The sequence below is a fragment of the Catharus ustulatus genome, chromosome 3, assembly GCF_009819885.2.
Source record: "Catharus ustulatus isolate bCatUst1 chromosome 3, bCatUst1.pri.v2, whole genome shotgun sequence".
Taxonomy (NCBI): Eukaryota; Metazoa; Chordata; class Aves; order Passeriformes; family Turdidae; genus Catharus; species Catharus ustulatus.
Window position 1 is genome coordinate 67576736 of NC_046223.1, and position 16217 is coordinate 67592952.

At 40.5% G+C, this 16217-nt stretch overlaps 1 protein-coding gene across 9 annotated transcripts in view; it reads left to right on the forward strand.

Annotated features, from left to right (window-relative positions):
* Positions 1–2356: 2356 nt before the first annotated feature.
* The window catches only part of FAM184A (family with sequence similarity 184 member A), a 76148-nt gene continuing 62287 nt past the window's right edge, over positions 2357–16217 (forward strand). For all 9 annotated transcript variants that reach the window (XM_033054235.2, XM_033054237.2, XM_033054238.2 and 6 more), the window contains exon 1: positions 2357–2554. In XM_033054235.2, the coding sequence (XP_032910126.1) occupies positions 2387–2554 (168 nt within the window). In that variant the 5' untranslated portion in view covers positions 2357–2386. The remainder of the gene's footprint in view (positions 2555–16217) is intronic.

The window sequence follows — 16217 nt, forward strand, 5'->3', positions numbered from 1 at the left end:
CCATTCCTTCATATTGCGGCATTATTAGGTAGATTAAAGAATGTGTCTTTTTACATGAGAATTAAGAAGTTTGCTTAATGCCATACATGCAGCCAGACACAACCATTACCTGTAACCAAACCTCCACAATCATTCTACTGCTTTAATTAGTAGACATGAAAAGTCAGTCTCTTTTGCCACTGAATTATTTTATAATTTTATAAAACTGAATTAACAGTATGTGCTATTCATGAATATAATCTATGGACACAGATTTGAAACAGATGCTCCTAATATTCTTTATTCCCCTTGAATTTCATCTGTATGAATAACTGCCTGGGTAGGCACCATCTGTCCTTTGTTCTCTGTTGCCAGAATGGGACACTTCAGAAGAAAAAAACCCACAAGTGTCAGAATTTCCTGGATAATGCAAATTCTGAGTTAAGCCAACACAGCTACTTCAGACTACGATTAAATTATTTCTCAGTCTCCTTGTTATCCAAAATAGTTTGAGTTAATTATTTCTTTCATTATAAGAGACTTTTCCCAGAACCTCTGACCTTTTTGGAAACCTTTCTATTGTGTTGATGCATAGAAATTGCAGAACTCAATGCAGGTACTTCTCTTGTACTACTCTACTCTCAGAATCAATCTGTATAAAAGTAGAAACATCAAATTGTGCCTTCTGGACAGCGACCAGTTTATACATTTACCCCATTACCTCAGGTTTGCACTGGCAGTTCAGGTTTAGTTGGCCATTTATCATCCAACCGAAGCACGAATCTCTATTAGCAAGTGAGGCACATTACTCTGTAATATGGATCTCTTCTTATACTTTACTATTCCACCTACTTCTGTGATTTGCAAGCTCTAAGTGATGCTTTGGTCCATAACATTGCTGAGAACCACAGACTTAGCTGTGTATTTTTGTGGTTTGCCTCTTTGATACCTCTGCCTGCCTACGTAGAATGCAGGCAAAGAAGAGATTTTTAGAGGAGGAAAAAAAGCAGTAAAAAGAGAAACTGCTCAACAGAGAGTACCAAGGACTCTGTAAACGCTGTTAATCTGGGAATCAGATGTGTCCAACCACATTAATATACATATTCTCACAAGGCCAGAGCCTAGCAAGGAGATGCTAAATTCTTAAAGAGGGTGGCAGTTCTCAGGAGTTGCACAGGATGGAAAGTGAAAAAGAGAGCAGTCAAACTCAACCTACAGGTCGTGCTAAATCCAGCTGTGAATCCCCTCTGGCGGGACCTCTGTTCCATGCCCATCAGCCCGCTGGCCCGCGGCTGAAGCAGTGTCTGTGACCCAGGAGAGACCGGCCAGCTCAGCTGGATGCCTCCCCACTCCCTGGCCGGGTCACCCCAGCATTTTTGAGCGTTTCACCGCAGAATGTTTACTTGGAACAGACCTTTGAGATCATCGGGTCCAGCCTATGAGCCAACACCGCCTTGTCAACCCGACCATGGCACCACATCCAGTCTTTTCTCTAACACCTCCAGGGACGGTGACTCCTCCACCTCCCCGCACAGTCCGTTCCATCATCTATCGCCCTCTTTGTGAAGGAATGCCTCCTAATGCCCTTCCTAAACTTCCCTTGGAGCAGCTTAAGACTCTATCCTCTTGTCCTGTCGCTGATAGCCTGGGAGAAGAGCCCAGTCCTTAACCAGTCCCAAAACCCGAGCTAACCGTGCTGGTCCCGTGCTACTGCTCCAAATCCCAGCGGCTCCTTGCCCGTGCCACCTCCTGCTGCTGGCACGTCCTCCGCTTACACAGCTACGAGCCCGGGGGCCAGCTCGGTTCACTCGCACACCCCGCACCGTAGTGCCCTGCCCCGGGCATCCCCCGCCACACGCTCAGGGCTCCTTTCCCACGAGAAGCCTTGGGCTTTTGGCGCACGCGGAGGGGCAGCGCTGACCGAACCCCGACGCTCCCCGTGCCGTGCCCAGGCCAAGGGGCTCTCTCCGGCCCGTCCCACAGGAGGGCCGATCTCCCACAGGAGGGCCGATCCCGGCTCCCGGGGGGCGGCCAGAGGGGTCCGGAGCGCGCCCCTCTCGCTGGGCGGCGCGCGCGGCCGCGCGGGCGGGGAGCGCGCGGGCGGGGCCGGCGAGTGACGCGGGGCGCGCGGCGTAAACAGCGCGGCGGCGGCAGCCGCGGCCCACCGAGCGAACCCCCGGCCGGGGACGGGCGGGCGGCGCGGGGAGGGGAGGCGAGGCTGGCGCCTCTTCTCGCAGCGTCCCCGAGAGCTCTGACGCCGCAGCGCGGCGGGGGCGGCGGCCGAGGGAAGAGCTCCGGGCGGGAGGAGCCGCCTGGCGCAGCGGATCGCGGCCGGGGCGCCGGGCTCGGTCCCCGCTAAGGCAGGCGGCGGCGGAGCCCGAGCGGCGGCGGCAGGCGGGCGGTGAAGATGGCGACCCCGGGCATGGGCTGGCAGCAGCCGCAGCACAGCTACGGCGGCGGCTCCGCTCCCGGAGCGGGAAAAGTCGGCTCGGGCTCGGCACAGGCGGGGCTGGGCGCCGAGCACAGCCCGGACCTGCACTTCAAAATGAGCAAGAAGATCGCCCAGCTGACGAAGGTGAGGGAGGCGCGCCGGGTCCGCAGCCTCCTCGGGTGTCTTCCTCCTCTGCTCTGTTTCCCTTCGCTCCTTGCCCTCGTGCGGGCAGCTATGGGCCTGGAGAGGGGCGGACTGTCGGCGCTGGTGGCAAATCCGGGTGGGATGCGGCCGGGTTTGTAGCCCGGAGGCCGAGCTGGAGCGCCCCGGGTCGCCGGGAGCACGGCCCGGTGGCGGCGGGCAGGAGCGGCCGCTCCGGCGGTCCGGGAGCCGCGGGGCTGGAGGGGAGCCGCGCACGGCAGCTGCCGCAGTGCCGGCCCCGCTGGTGCTGTCCGAACCCCGCCTGGCACAGCCAGGTATCCCGGGGTGCGGGAGCGGATCCCCCACTGCTGGGCTGGTGCTGGTTATTTATTCTGTAGAAATTGTAGCTTCTCTTCCAGCGCTGTTATATACCATTCTGCGAACCTCTTTAAATGGAGAAATTGAAGTGATGCTTGCCTTCCCTTTGCTGAAGTGCTGTTATTTAAGGTGTCTGGTAATAGCTTAAACGCCTTGGATGGTGAGGGTGAAGTGTGAGAAGATTTCTGATCTGCTCTTGCTGATTGAACAGTTTTCATTATGTCATCCCCTGCCTAGAGAATACATTGTTTCTTGGTGAGAGGCTGGAGTCAAGCTAGGAGGTGTTTTAAAACCTATTGCTAAGGCACGTAGGCCCAATGTTTCAGATGTGACTGTAGCTGTGATTTAGTTACAATAACTTAAAACAATGCTTTGTTGCTATAATCTCTCTGGCGTGATGCTCAAGCTGTAGGCAAAGGGCATTGTTTAGGAAACGAGAGGCAGATTCTCTTTATTAAAGAGAAAGCAGAAAAATTTGTCAGGAATTTAATACTGGAACGTTTAAAGGTAATTTTAAAGCACTGTGGGAACTGCCAGTGTTCTTAACATGTATGCTAAAATGGATGAAGGTGACATTTCGTTGGAACTAAGAGTGAAGAGAATGAAGACTGCTGGCAGCCTCACAGTGGAGACAGTTCACATTTATGTACAGTTGATGCACCATTGACCAGTTTAAAATAGTATTTATCGTGGCACACTGTGCACCTTAATGTGTTGGAAAGCTGATAACTGGGGGATATCTTATCCTCGAACTCAAAGTCCAGTTTCTTTTGATGTTAACATCAGTGGAATTCTAATTGAATAAAGATAAATGCTGAACTAGAATAAGCTGAAGAAACTCCTTGGTTTTGCTCCATGTGCATACAAATAATGAAGTAAAATATTAAAGATATTACTACACCTTTGTGCTCCCTAAAAGGTATAAAAAGCACATGGAGACCCTAAATGTGTTTTAGGCTTACCTTAAGGCCTAGGTGCATGTGTAAAGTAATATTTTAAAAGAATTTATATCTGTGTGTGCCTTTGATATATTTCCCTTGCTTTCTCTAGTAAATTACCTAGCAGTTTATAGTTCATTTCAGAAACAACATTCCACTTCTGATGTGAAGTCATTTGTGTGTTGCCCATGAGTTCCACATCACTGGGCATGTGCCCTGTGCACTCTCACTTATTATGCGTCAGATATCTTGAGGTGGGTGTGAATTAATTATGGATTTAAATGCATGGTGCTGAAATATTTTGAACTCCTGTGTTGGAAAATGCAAAGAGACCGAAAATAAATACTTCTTTTTTCATTTTTCTTACGATCCACGGTAGAGTTCATGTAAGAGTCTATATATTGTATGCAAGTCTGTCCTGAGAAAGACTTAAGATTAGTGTAAATGAAACCTATGAGTTGTTTTTCGCTGTGTATTGCAAATAATGCAAACTGTGTGCTCATGCAAGGAGTTTACAAGTGAATTAGGCTTTTGCAGAGCTGGAATCTTGTTTCCTGGTGACTTGCAGGTTCTGGCAGTGTTTTAGTTTGTATGTTGTGTTCTGTTTTCAAGTTTTAGAGAGAAAACTTGGGAAATCAGCTATCTTTCTGTTGAGTGAAGGTCTGGAGTGAATAACAGTACTTTTAAATGTAAGCTAAGGTGTATATAAAAATACTTCTCTTGCACCTATTGCAAAAATAAAATTAAGACTTTAAAGATTAGGATTAAGATTAAAGGTACTGTGGAAAATGCATTTCATTAAGGTAGAGGTGCACATTTTGACAGTTTTGTAGCTAGAGGGCTCAGGTCCTACACTTCTGTTGGCCTACTTGATCTTTCAGGAAGGGAGGCTTGAAAGAATTGTAGAAACTTCTGGGTAAAGTATGATCTAAACTTTCTAATCTGCTCTCAGATCTGAAAATTGGTGTGATTGCTGGCTACAGAAATTAATTCTTGGGGAAATATTCAAGCTACTGGGGAAAAATATAAACATAAAGAACTTAATTTCCCTAAGTGAGACTTAACTGTCAGAGAAGAATTAACTTAGTTTTGCACAAGAATCCTTGAAGTAAGGCATTGCAAAAAAGATGTTAGGATATTTCTGTTCAGGTCTTTTGACCAAATTCTACTGTTCTAGCTTTGTGTAGCTTGTGAAATGCTTACCAGTGTATACGCATAAAGTTCCTCTTCAGTAATCTAGGTATTTATTGTTAGGAGTACCACTTCATAATTGTGCTTCTCAAGTTTAATGTCTTATGTAAGGTACTTATTGCCTGTCTTTCAACTGTTTTACCCATTTATTTAATTTTTGTTCTAACTTCTCTCTAAGAGTGTCTTGGAGATATAATTCCCCCTGTGGTTTTTGAGCAGAAGGCACTTTACCAGGTTAAAACAAACCCACCAATATGGTAAAATAGGTAAAAGAAAATCCAAGTATTCAATGTCCGAGGAGTACACACAGTTAAGTTATCCAGACAGCTTCTGTCTTCTGACAAAAGAAATGTGACTCCATAGTTTACTTTTGGAAAGCTTTGTAAAGAGCCGTGAGTAGGAGCAGAAGAAAATACTTTCCCCACAGAAGATGAGGGTCACTCATGAATTAAATATAAAATTTCAAAATTAGGATTCGTTAGTTATGCTTTTGCATTACTTAAAGGGAATCTGATGTTTTTACTTGATGTACTTAAAGGGAATATGATGTTAGTCAAAACAATACAGGAACACAAAGTAAAAGGTGACATTTGTTTAATAACTGAATTAAATCAGTAATTCAGAGTGAGGCAAAATAAGGTATGAATCCATTTCACTAAGCAAAACACTTCTGAAGTGCTTAACTAAATTTTTACTTTCGGATGGGGCAGGAAGACTTACTTAATGTAACTTTAGTGTGCTTAATTCACAGGGGAAGGTAAAGCAAGTGGTTAGAAATGCAGGTCTAAAAAACCAAGATGATACTTCATGTCATGTTCAAAGACTGCAATCAATTGTAACTGAAGCAATTTTAGGTCTTCCTCTTCAGTATAAGCTCCTTATTTTCAGGCGTTTCAGAAGATCTGTGTACCGGTTTGGGATAAAGTAGCATCTGACACAAAGATTAAAGCCAACAAGAAATAAACTGCGATTATGAGATTGCATATATGTGTTTGTACTACTGCATGCAGGAGTGCTAATGCAGTGTTGAATTATGCCTGCTGCAGATGAAAATATACATATATATTTAATTAGTTTGCATAAAACAACTGGATTAGGAACAAAAAGTAAGGTACTGCCATGTTTACATCAATAGGAGAGAATGACATTAGTTTTCATGTTTCCCACAAGAGTTCAGGTGACTTGTTTCTCCTTTTGGATTTGTTGAGGTGCTGCTTTTTTGTTTTCTTTTGTCTTTGTTCCTGTCTTTGTGATGTAGTTTGTAACTTGAGCATTTGTGATTGAGAAATCCATATCCTGAGTGTGTCTGTAAAGTCTGTTGTGCAAGTTTTGTGACATCAACATATATCTTTGACTTCTACAGAATAGCTACATGATTTGTGTTGGGACTATAAAAAGAGAATCTTCAGTATTGGTTTGGCTGTATGATACGTGTTGCAGAAATTTTACATTAGCTGGTGCAGCTCTGATGAGAAGGAAGCACCTGGTATTGTTGAGCGATGAGAAAATATAACCTGGCAATGTGCTCTTGCAGCCCAGAAAACCAACCCAGTGTGCAGGGCTGCAACAGCTCAAGGGAACTAATTCTCCCTCTTCTACTTTACTCTCCTGTGACCCCACTTGGGTACTGCGTCCAGCTCTGGGGTCCCCAGCACACAAAAGACATGGGCCTGCAAGTCCGGAGAAGAGCTCAGAAGATGATCAGATGACTGTGGAGTGAGTCCAGAGGAGGCTACCAATGTGCTCAGAGGGCTGGAGCACCTCTCCTGTAAAGACAGGTTGAGAGAGCTGGGCTTGTTCAGCTCTGGAGAAGAGAAGGTGCTGGGGCAACCTTAAAGCACATTCCGGTACCTAAAGGGAGCCTGCAAGAGAGCTGGAGAGGGACTTTTGAAAAAGTCCTGTAATGATAAGACAAGGGAGCTTTAAATTGACTTTAAACTGGCTTTAGACTGAAAGAGGATAGATTTAGATTAGCTATTGAGAAGAAATTCTTTACTGTGGGGGTGATGAGGCACTAGAACAGGTTGCCTAGAGAATCTGTGGATGCCCCATCCCTGAAAATGTTCAAGGCCAGGCTGGATGGAATTTTGAACGAAGTGGTGCAATGGGAAGTGTCCCTGCCCACGGCAGGGCGGGTGGAATTGGCTGACCTTTATGGTCTTTTCCAACCCAAACTGTTGTATGATTCTGGAAGAAGAGTCTGTAAGTGTGATGAAGATGATCTCTATCCTGTAGTTAACATTTTTTGTCAATTTAATAAAAAGAAACTATAAAAAACACCTGTGTTTTTCCTTGTTACATACTTAGAAGTTGATGGTTCAGTTCTGGAAAGGTTCCAGAAAACTCAGTTGGAAGACGACGGTAACAAAGTTAACCATGGCACATCATCCTTGTGTAAACAAGAAACTAGAATCCAAGGCTTCTGGGACCTGACTGCTGTTCTCAATTCTTCCAACAGCTTCTTGCCTATATTTTGGAAACAAAATCTGTGATTTTCCTTCTGTCTTCCTGTGTTAGAGAGGAGTACTTAACAATAGGCATTAATGTTGCTGATCCAGTCAGTTTCTAGGGGACGTAGATAGTCAATTTATTTCAAAAACTGAAGAGCAAATTTGATGTTCTTTAATTCAGATGCTTATGTTTTTTATTGTATGTACTCTTTTTCTTGGATGGTTAAAGGGCTCCCCCTACAATCACATAAGGCAGTTTTATGGAAGTAGGAGCTGTATGGTTTAACTTATATAAATGATTCTTAACAAAATGTTTCCAGTGAAACTTGGTCAGTTTTTATTTGGAAGTGTTCTGCCTTGGGAAAAAAAAAAAAACCAAAAACTAAGCCTCTTGCAGAAGTTTCCTTGTGCATAAAATTATAAGAAAACTTTTTTTAAAAAGAGCCCTTTAAACCAGGGAAAACAAGAGAATCTAAAAGTCCCTATAGAACTGTTTTGATGTTAGCTGTCATCATGTTGTAGTTGATGCCATTAACAGTTTTTACAAAACTTGGGATTTAGCTTTTTAAGCAGCCTTATGTCATCTCTCCAATGTGTGTTAACACTGGCAGTAGGCCAGTATTTGTAACAGTTCTAGGATTGCATAAAAAGAACTGAAATTTTGAGGCGGGTGTGATTTAAGTACATATTTAAATGTCAGTATTTTCCATATTATTCCTACTGGTAATGTGTGAATAAATATTATGCTACTACATTAAAAATAGTAGCAAGGACTAAAAGATCTGAAAATGTAATATTAGATATTCATTAATTTACATTTCTCTGGAGATATTTAACTTTGTTTTGTGTTAATTATTCCAAAGATAGCTGAAGTAAGTCCTCTAAGAAGGGAGAGACTTCTCAGGTAGGAAATGAGAACTTGCTCCAGAAATATTGCATTGATCTTAAGATTTTTACTTTTAAATCATGCTAGTATGGCCTCCCTGTCAGGTTCTTTCCATGTGGTGTTCCAATTGTGTTCTTATTCTGCAGTAATTACGGTCTTAACAAGGGATATTCACAGAAGAGAAGTTTTCTGTACCATGGTAGCATAAGGAGAAAGACAGATCTGGCTAAAAATGTCATGTCTTTTGATAACATCTGGTATATTTCAGAAGAAGTAAGCAGAGCTTTCAGACTGTCAGTATCTTCTTCAGAACTTCAGTAAAATCATCATTTATTGTCTTTATGTGAATACTTCCTAGTTGATGCACTATGAATTGTTTTAAAGCAACTGTGGCTTCTAATTTAGATCTGAAGAGGCCTTTCTTACCTTCCATTCTTTGTAGGACAAAAATTACAGAATTTGGTAGTTTAGTTGATAAGGACCATCTATCTCTCAAATGATTCTTCTGTTTGTTATTATTGCAAACCTTTAAGGTGAGACTGCAGGGGTTCTACGTTGACCTGATATAGATATATTTTACAGCTCAGTGTTGAGATGTGTGAATTGGGTCAATGACTTTACAGTCTTTTATCACAAGACATCAAGAAGAAAGAAGGAGGACAAGAATGAAATATTTTTAATATAAAAAAGAAATATACTCAAATTAATTCCTTTGCTCTCCACCCACATACTTTTAATGGTTGACTGCTAACTCAAAGCTCTTCTGGGGTTGCTGATAACTTGCTGCTCTAAAGATATTTCCTGCATGTGTGTGTAGTTGAAAGTGTGATGTTGAAAACCATCTGATCACACATTCACATATGTTACTAGTCTAAAATGTCTCTTTAGTACACTTGTGCATATATCAGCTTCTCTGAGATTATTTTGGGTTTTTTTTCCTCCTCATTTTACGAACATCCAAAAGAATAATAAAATGAAGATATAAATAAATTGGGGGAGAGGATAAATAATATGACATGGCAGCTGGGAACATAGTTTAGTGGTGGACTTGCAAGTGTTAGATTTACAGTTGGACTTGATGATCTTAAGGATCTTTTCCAGCCTAATGACTCTTAAGATTCTATATGCATCCTCTTGTTTATTATTCACTGCTAGAATTACAGTAATTTTACGATTATAAGCTGCACCATTTTGACTAAAATTTAGCTCCCAACCCAGAAGTGCAGCTTACACTCAGGAGCAGCCAATATATGAACAAATTCAGGAAATTTCCCAACCCGGAAGTGAGAACCCACAGCAACCCTGAGCCGAGCCGGAGCCTGCCTGGCCCCGGGTGGCGAGGCAGCGGCGGCGCGGCAGCAGCAGCGCTGCCTGCTCCTGGCAAGTGCCGTGGCAGCGGCGCTGCCCAGTCCCAGAAAGCGCAGCGGCAACGGCACTACCCACCCCCAGCAAGTGTGGCAGTGGCGGCGGCCGGGCACGCCGCTCTCTCGCTTCCCGGTGGCAGTGGCAAGCGGGGCAGAGGCCGCTCCTTGGCGGCCGCCCTGAGCAGGGCCGAGCCAGTAAACCCCCGTGATCATGTGATTCTGTTACTAATTGGCAACTTTGTGAAAGGTGCATGCGGATCCTCACTGTGAACAAAAGTGCGGCTTACAATCCGGTGTGGCTTATATATGGACAAAGAATGAAGAGTTGCCGATACCTGCACCTGCAGCTTATATTCAGGTGCAGCTTGTAATCGTGAAATTAAATAATAGAGTTACAAGGAGCTGGAAGACTATTAGATGCTGTTGCTCTGGTCTGTACTTCAGCTGTTAAATCCAGTATATCAACACTGCAGGGATGTTTACAGAAAAACTGGAAAGATGTGGATTTTACTACAAACATCAATGTTAACATGTCAACGTTTAAAAACTGAAGAAGAAAGAACATTCAGGACACAAACTAAACCTAATGCTGCAACACCTATGAAGTTTAATATCTGCCAACCTTTAGCTACTTTTATATAGGACAATAAAAACCTTATGAAAAAAATTAAGAAATATTTTGAATATATATTGATTTGGGGTTTTGTTGTTGCTACTGTTTTCAGTGAAGTACTGCATTATGAAAGAAGGCTTTCGCAATTTTCTTTTTAGGTGGAAGTGCCAGTTCAGCGTTAAGAACACAATACTGAAATGATTTCCTTCAGATGTAAAAGTCGTAAACTGGAGAGTCTTTTATGTATATTTGAAAAAGGAAAACAGTAGCTGAACTCTGTAACTGTACAAGGTATTTATAGATCAATTATTTCATACACTTGCAAATTAGTATAGGCACAACACTCTGAAGTACTCAATCCTGTAAGAAGTTTTGATTTGACAAGTCTTACAAAAACATATCAGCAGAAGCCGGTCTGGTGTTTTTTGGTGGTGTTGGTGTTTGCAGTATCATGAATGTATGAAGGATTTGCTTCAAATTGACAGACTTAACACTTCTTTAGAAGAAGTCAGATTGCAAATTAGTATTAAACACTGTGATTCTGTGCTTTCTTCAAACACAGTAAAATTGTATTTGGCAAGAGCATTGCTTTGCTTTGGATATTTCTGCATTGTCACGAAACCTCTTGGTTACACATACTTTATTTTTTAATGTCTAGAAGTACAATTAGAGGTGTACTGCATCTAATCCACACACAGAAGTGTTAATTGTCATAAGCTATTGTTTTGGTACAGCAACTTCTAGCCTTGAGTAGCTTTTAAGCACTTAAATTATTTCAATATCTCATTCTCTGGACTCAGGCTTTGGCTTTAATATAAACAATAATTTTTTCAACGATAATACTGTTTTCCACCCTTCCAGTTCTCCATTGAAGCTTCATTCTCCTTTGAATTGTACTGAAGAGGAGGGAATTACCTTAAAATAGTCAGTAATTTTTTCTGTTTGCAGGCTTGCTGCTAAATAAACCCAGCAAATCTCAACATAACATTATGAAATCAGATGTATATGTCTCTTGGCTGATACAAGTTTGGCAGTAGTAAGCCAGGCATCTGGGTATTCTTCTAATGACTGATGTCATTATAGTAACCAAAGGCATTGCATTCCAAAAATAACCATAAGAAACAAAACACTCTAAAGCTATTCACCATCTTGTCCTACTTAATGCATATTACCTGGTTCTGTTTCCTCAACCAGGCTCTTCTATCTGAATCTAGAAGGCTAGGAGGAGGAAGAAGAACCTTCTGCTGAAGTTGTCACTTGACTAGGATCAAAATGACAGCTTTTAAAAATAGCTAATATTAAAAAGTTCATGAAGTCCTTCTTCAAGATGCTGCCACTAAATGAAAGACAACCTTTTAGCTACAAGAAGTAGTATGGGGTGAATATGAGAAGCACTAGTTTTCTATTTTAATTTTTATTAGATTAAACTAATCTTTTCAACCAGTTTCCTAAAATATAATTTTTAGAAACCTGAATTGTAATGTGTTCAGAAAAAGGTGTGCTCTAATCCAAAGATTTTTATTTGAAGAGTGTTTTTGCTCACAATGTGACTGAAAGCTATAACTTTTATTAAAGGGTGTCTGACACTGCCTTCTCAGATCTAGTATTTTGCAGTATGGATGCTGATGTGTTTGGATAGGTTGTACTAAAATGTATTGCAATAATCTTCTGTGACTGTCTTTGTCCTTTTAAAATTTGACAAATGAAGATAATGGGAAATTATTTCTTTAATAAGGAGTAAGGAAAAGGACTTGGTTTTTTATTTAATTGCTTTGTGTAATTGTAAGTTTAGGTTTACACTTAGGTTTACACTTAAAATATAGTTCATTGTTGCTCTTTGTAATAAGTAATCATTGTATGTTTATATGAAAAGAAAGCAAAATGCCTTGAGAATCTATATATGTCTTTCTTCTCAACATCAACCAATCTTGATAGCTCATTTATTGAAGAAAATACTTTGTGTTGTGACACAGAATGGTAGAAATTTATTTGAAATTTTGGATCCATTATTTTGTCTATGTTGTTCACTAGCTTTCCATATATTGTCTAACATTGTAATATTAACTTAGAGTTATATGCCATAAAATTCAACCAGTCCTTTCCCCAGCCCCTCTTCTCTTTTTTTCTTTTAAGAACATACGTCCATTTGCTTTATGCTGAGGCTGGACTTCAACACAAAGCTCAGTTTACATATTCTTTGACCTGACCTGGAAGTGTTCTGTGGCCATTCTTCCTATTCCTGTGATTCTTATCTTCCTTTATTTCTGTACTCTGTTTTCTACCTTGTGAATGGTCCACACTGTGGATTGAAAAGGTGTATGTGGCAATTTGGTCTTGCCTTCAAGTATCTGATGCGTGAGTTCATAGCACTTTGAGCAGATGCTGTTTTAGGAGGTACATTCTAAACAACTGAAGAGCCTGAAGCAAGTTTAGCCTCTGTTGGTTTGTGTTCTTTTCCATAGCTGTCAGTTGATACTCTAGAATAAACTAGATTTCAAATATGAGATTGTTGGGAGGGTGGGGAGTGCTGTTTGCTACTGGAGTTTTTTGTTTTGTTTTGACAAAGCTGTTTGTGTAGTAGACTATTTTCCTCTAATGGAAATTTTAAAATGTTTTTGGTTGGGGTTTTATTGTGGGTTTTTTTTTATCTGTTTTTTTGTCTCTGGGGGTTTTTTGTTTTGGTTTGGGTTTTTTGGTTTTTGTTTTTTTTTTTCCCTTGTGCATCTATGCTCTGTGGTCCTGAGGGAAATTAATTTTCCTGCTTTCAAAAAACTGTTAGCTTGGTAGAGTTGTAGACAGAAGTAACACAGCTTCTCACTCTAGGAAATTGACATACTGGTCATAAACTCTAGCTTCTGTATAGGCCCATATGAAATTTTAATGAAGTTGCTCCCTTAATTAAAGTCCTGACTCACAAGCTATATTCAACTCTACATTCACTACTGATCTTGAGCTTCATCTGTTCTCATGTGTGGAAAAGGAATTCTTATGTGAAAAGGGAGAATTTTTTAAAGCTTTAGAAAGAAATGAAAAAAATTCTCTGGTCTTGGAAGCATAAAAACCCAGTCCCTTTGTCAAAGAATTGAGAATAGTCTTAAGTTTACCTACAAGAACTAATTTTATCAAGGAACACAATCTATATATATTTAGTGAAGTGTGAGGCTGTAGGTACTTTTCTTGGGAAGAGGAGCCTTGTTGGACACTTTGCCTATGGGCTGTTGGATTTTTCTCTTGACCTGTGTTGCCCCTTGGCTGCAGGGGCAGGCAGCAGCCACAGCTCTCCATAGTTCTGAGTGTGGGGCTGCCTCCACGTCTTATCCTCACTGGCACTGGTGTCAGCAGCAACCAAGTTTGACTTGGTTTATGCGAACCAGTACATTTCCCTACTGGCAAGATCCCGTTAGAGGCCCAGCTTACATAACTACAATTTCCCAAATGCTTTACGTAGTCAGTATGGCAAACTATAACATTGATTCTGCTGAACACTATGGAGGTAAGTGCAGGGATTTATTTCTCTGAATTATTTCTCTGAAAGCGTGTGCCATGCTACTTTGTAGTGTTTTCCCAGAAACTTGGCAGAATAAAAAGAAAAAGGACAAAGAAGTGAAAACTGGTGTTTTTCAGAGTTGTGTCAGTTACTAAATTAAGAAGTGTTTGAGAATATTTGAATGAACAACAACATTTGCTTAATTTTCTCAGGACTCTGAAAAAGGGATTTATGTTTGATTGTCAAAAGCTGACTTACAGAATATACAACAAAAAAAGGTTTAATTATTTGGTCTTATTCTGTTCTGAAATAACTGTACATTTAGCTTTTAAAGGTCTTAAGAAACTGGAAATGCAATTGTCTTGTCATAAAATTCACTAAAGATAGGTCTTTTATTTCTGGATGTTGCCCAACATATCTTAGGTTCACAAGTCCTCAAAATAAGAGGAAATTGCCTCTTGAAACAACATACTACTAAAACCCTCTTCTCGGTGATTAATCAGGTTGTAAGATGAGTACCATTTTCACCCTTTTCCTCTACTTAGGTGTTACTACTTCTTGTTTTGGGAAGTTCTGAACTTAATATTTCTCTGTTCTGAGAGAAAATTCATTTGTTTGTACGTGGAGTAATTTTGTAGAATGAGGATCTCTAGGGATCTATATACCTGAAAAGCTAGAATCAGATGTGCAAATATTCAAGAAATAAATCTGAAAGGAAATGCAGCTCTGAGACAAACACAATGAGAAAAGTCCCTTGGTCTATCCTGTTTTCCTTGCAGTAATTTAAGGTCTAGTCATATAACAGATGTGTCAACTATAGTCTAGATAGGTTTTTAGAGGGCAAAGGGGGTTGTTTCTCGAAGGGAGGCAGATTGGAGAATTTGTACGTCTGTCACTAAATTTTTTTTTTTTTTTTTTCTCCTGTATGTTTCTCAAGGCTTAACTGTCTTGAGAAATTGCCTGAAGCTACTGTGCTACAGGTCTGTAATGTTTTGTTTTATTTGGCATAACCTGATTTATAGTTTGCCAGAATTGAAAAGGGGTTTTAATTTGGTGTTGGTACTGCTACGCCTATCCCAGCACAAGGGTATTGATTTGTGGTTGCAAGTACTTCCCAAGTGAGCCTGTAGTAGGAGGAAATAGTTGTTTCCAGTAGAATGAATAATGAATTGGGATACACAGTGAATTAGATTCTCTACTTTGAGTTCTAATGTATTTTATGACTGGTTCTGTGATTGAAGACTGCCAAAAATATAGGTGGTATACTGAGAACTTAATGAAAACTACGGAAAACTGACAAGTACAAGCACATGTTTAACTTTTTATCTGTAAAATGAGACATTTCTGAAATGTACATAGCTCTGTTTTTATGCATTAAGCTTGTTCATTTTTAACAAACTTCCCAAAATACCTTACACTTTTGTGAAAAAGATTTTGTTTTGGAAACTGTATTGTATGCAGTCTCTTTAACGCCTAAACTATAGGTTTAATGGAAATTCTCTTAGATTAAAATTAGGGACAGGATCTGCTGGAAACAGAACCGAGCTAAATATCATAATTTTAACATTAGAACCTTTCTTGACTGTGTAGTGGGAGCAGTGTTGGATCAGTAGCTGAAGATACTTGTGCTTAGTGTGTAAAAGTGATGTTAAAAACCCACCAACAAACCAAAGTTTAAATGGTATTCGCTAACTAATGTGAAATTCAACTTTGAAAAAGTATTGGAAAACTTAAGCAAATTTGCTGTTGACTGTTAAATGCATGAGTCTGAAAACCAAATTGTTTCATGCTGTCTCTTAACAAGTTAAGATGTCAGTTACAATTTTTTGTATTGAATTACAGCTGGTGTATTGACAGCTGCGTTGTGACATAAAATAGTCTTAAAATGGGTCTTGGAATGATATCTCAGTGTGTTCTTTGTATATGAGTTGCATAGATCGTTCTTAATTTTTTCTCTTAACTAATTATGTATCTTGCAATATGCCACCAACTTACCTTATCTTTTGTTTCTCTTTTTGTGTAAAAAATGGAAGATTTTTGCAGTAGTAGTCAGAACTAAGTATGTTTGAGAGACTGAATATATATAAACTGACAGGTGCGTGATACAAACCTGTACCCACCGGAGGCCTTGAGCTAATTATTTAATGTGAAGTTGCACACAAGTGCTCAGTGAATTTTTTTTTTCTAATTTTTTTTTGCTTTCTTGCAAATCTACTTGTTTGATTCATTTGTATTCCTTGATTTAAGATTGCCACTGTTTTCTCATTTGTTGAATTTAAAAAAAGGAAGTAATAGATGCTGAAGAAAGAAGGCTTCTTGGCTTTCCTTTAATCATCTTTATCATATTAGTTATCACAGA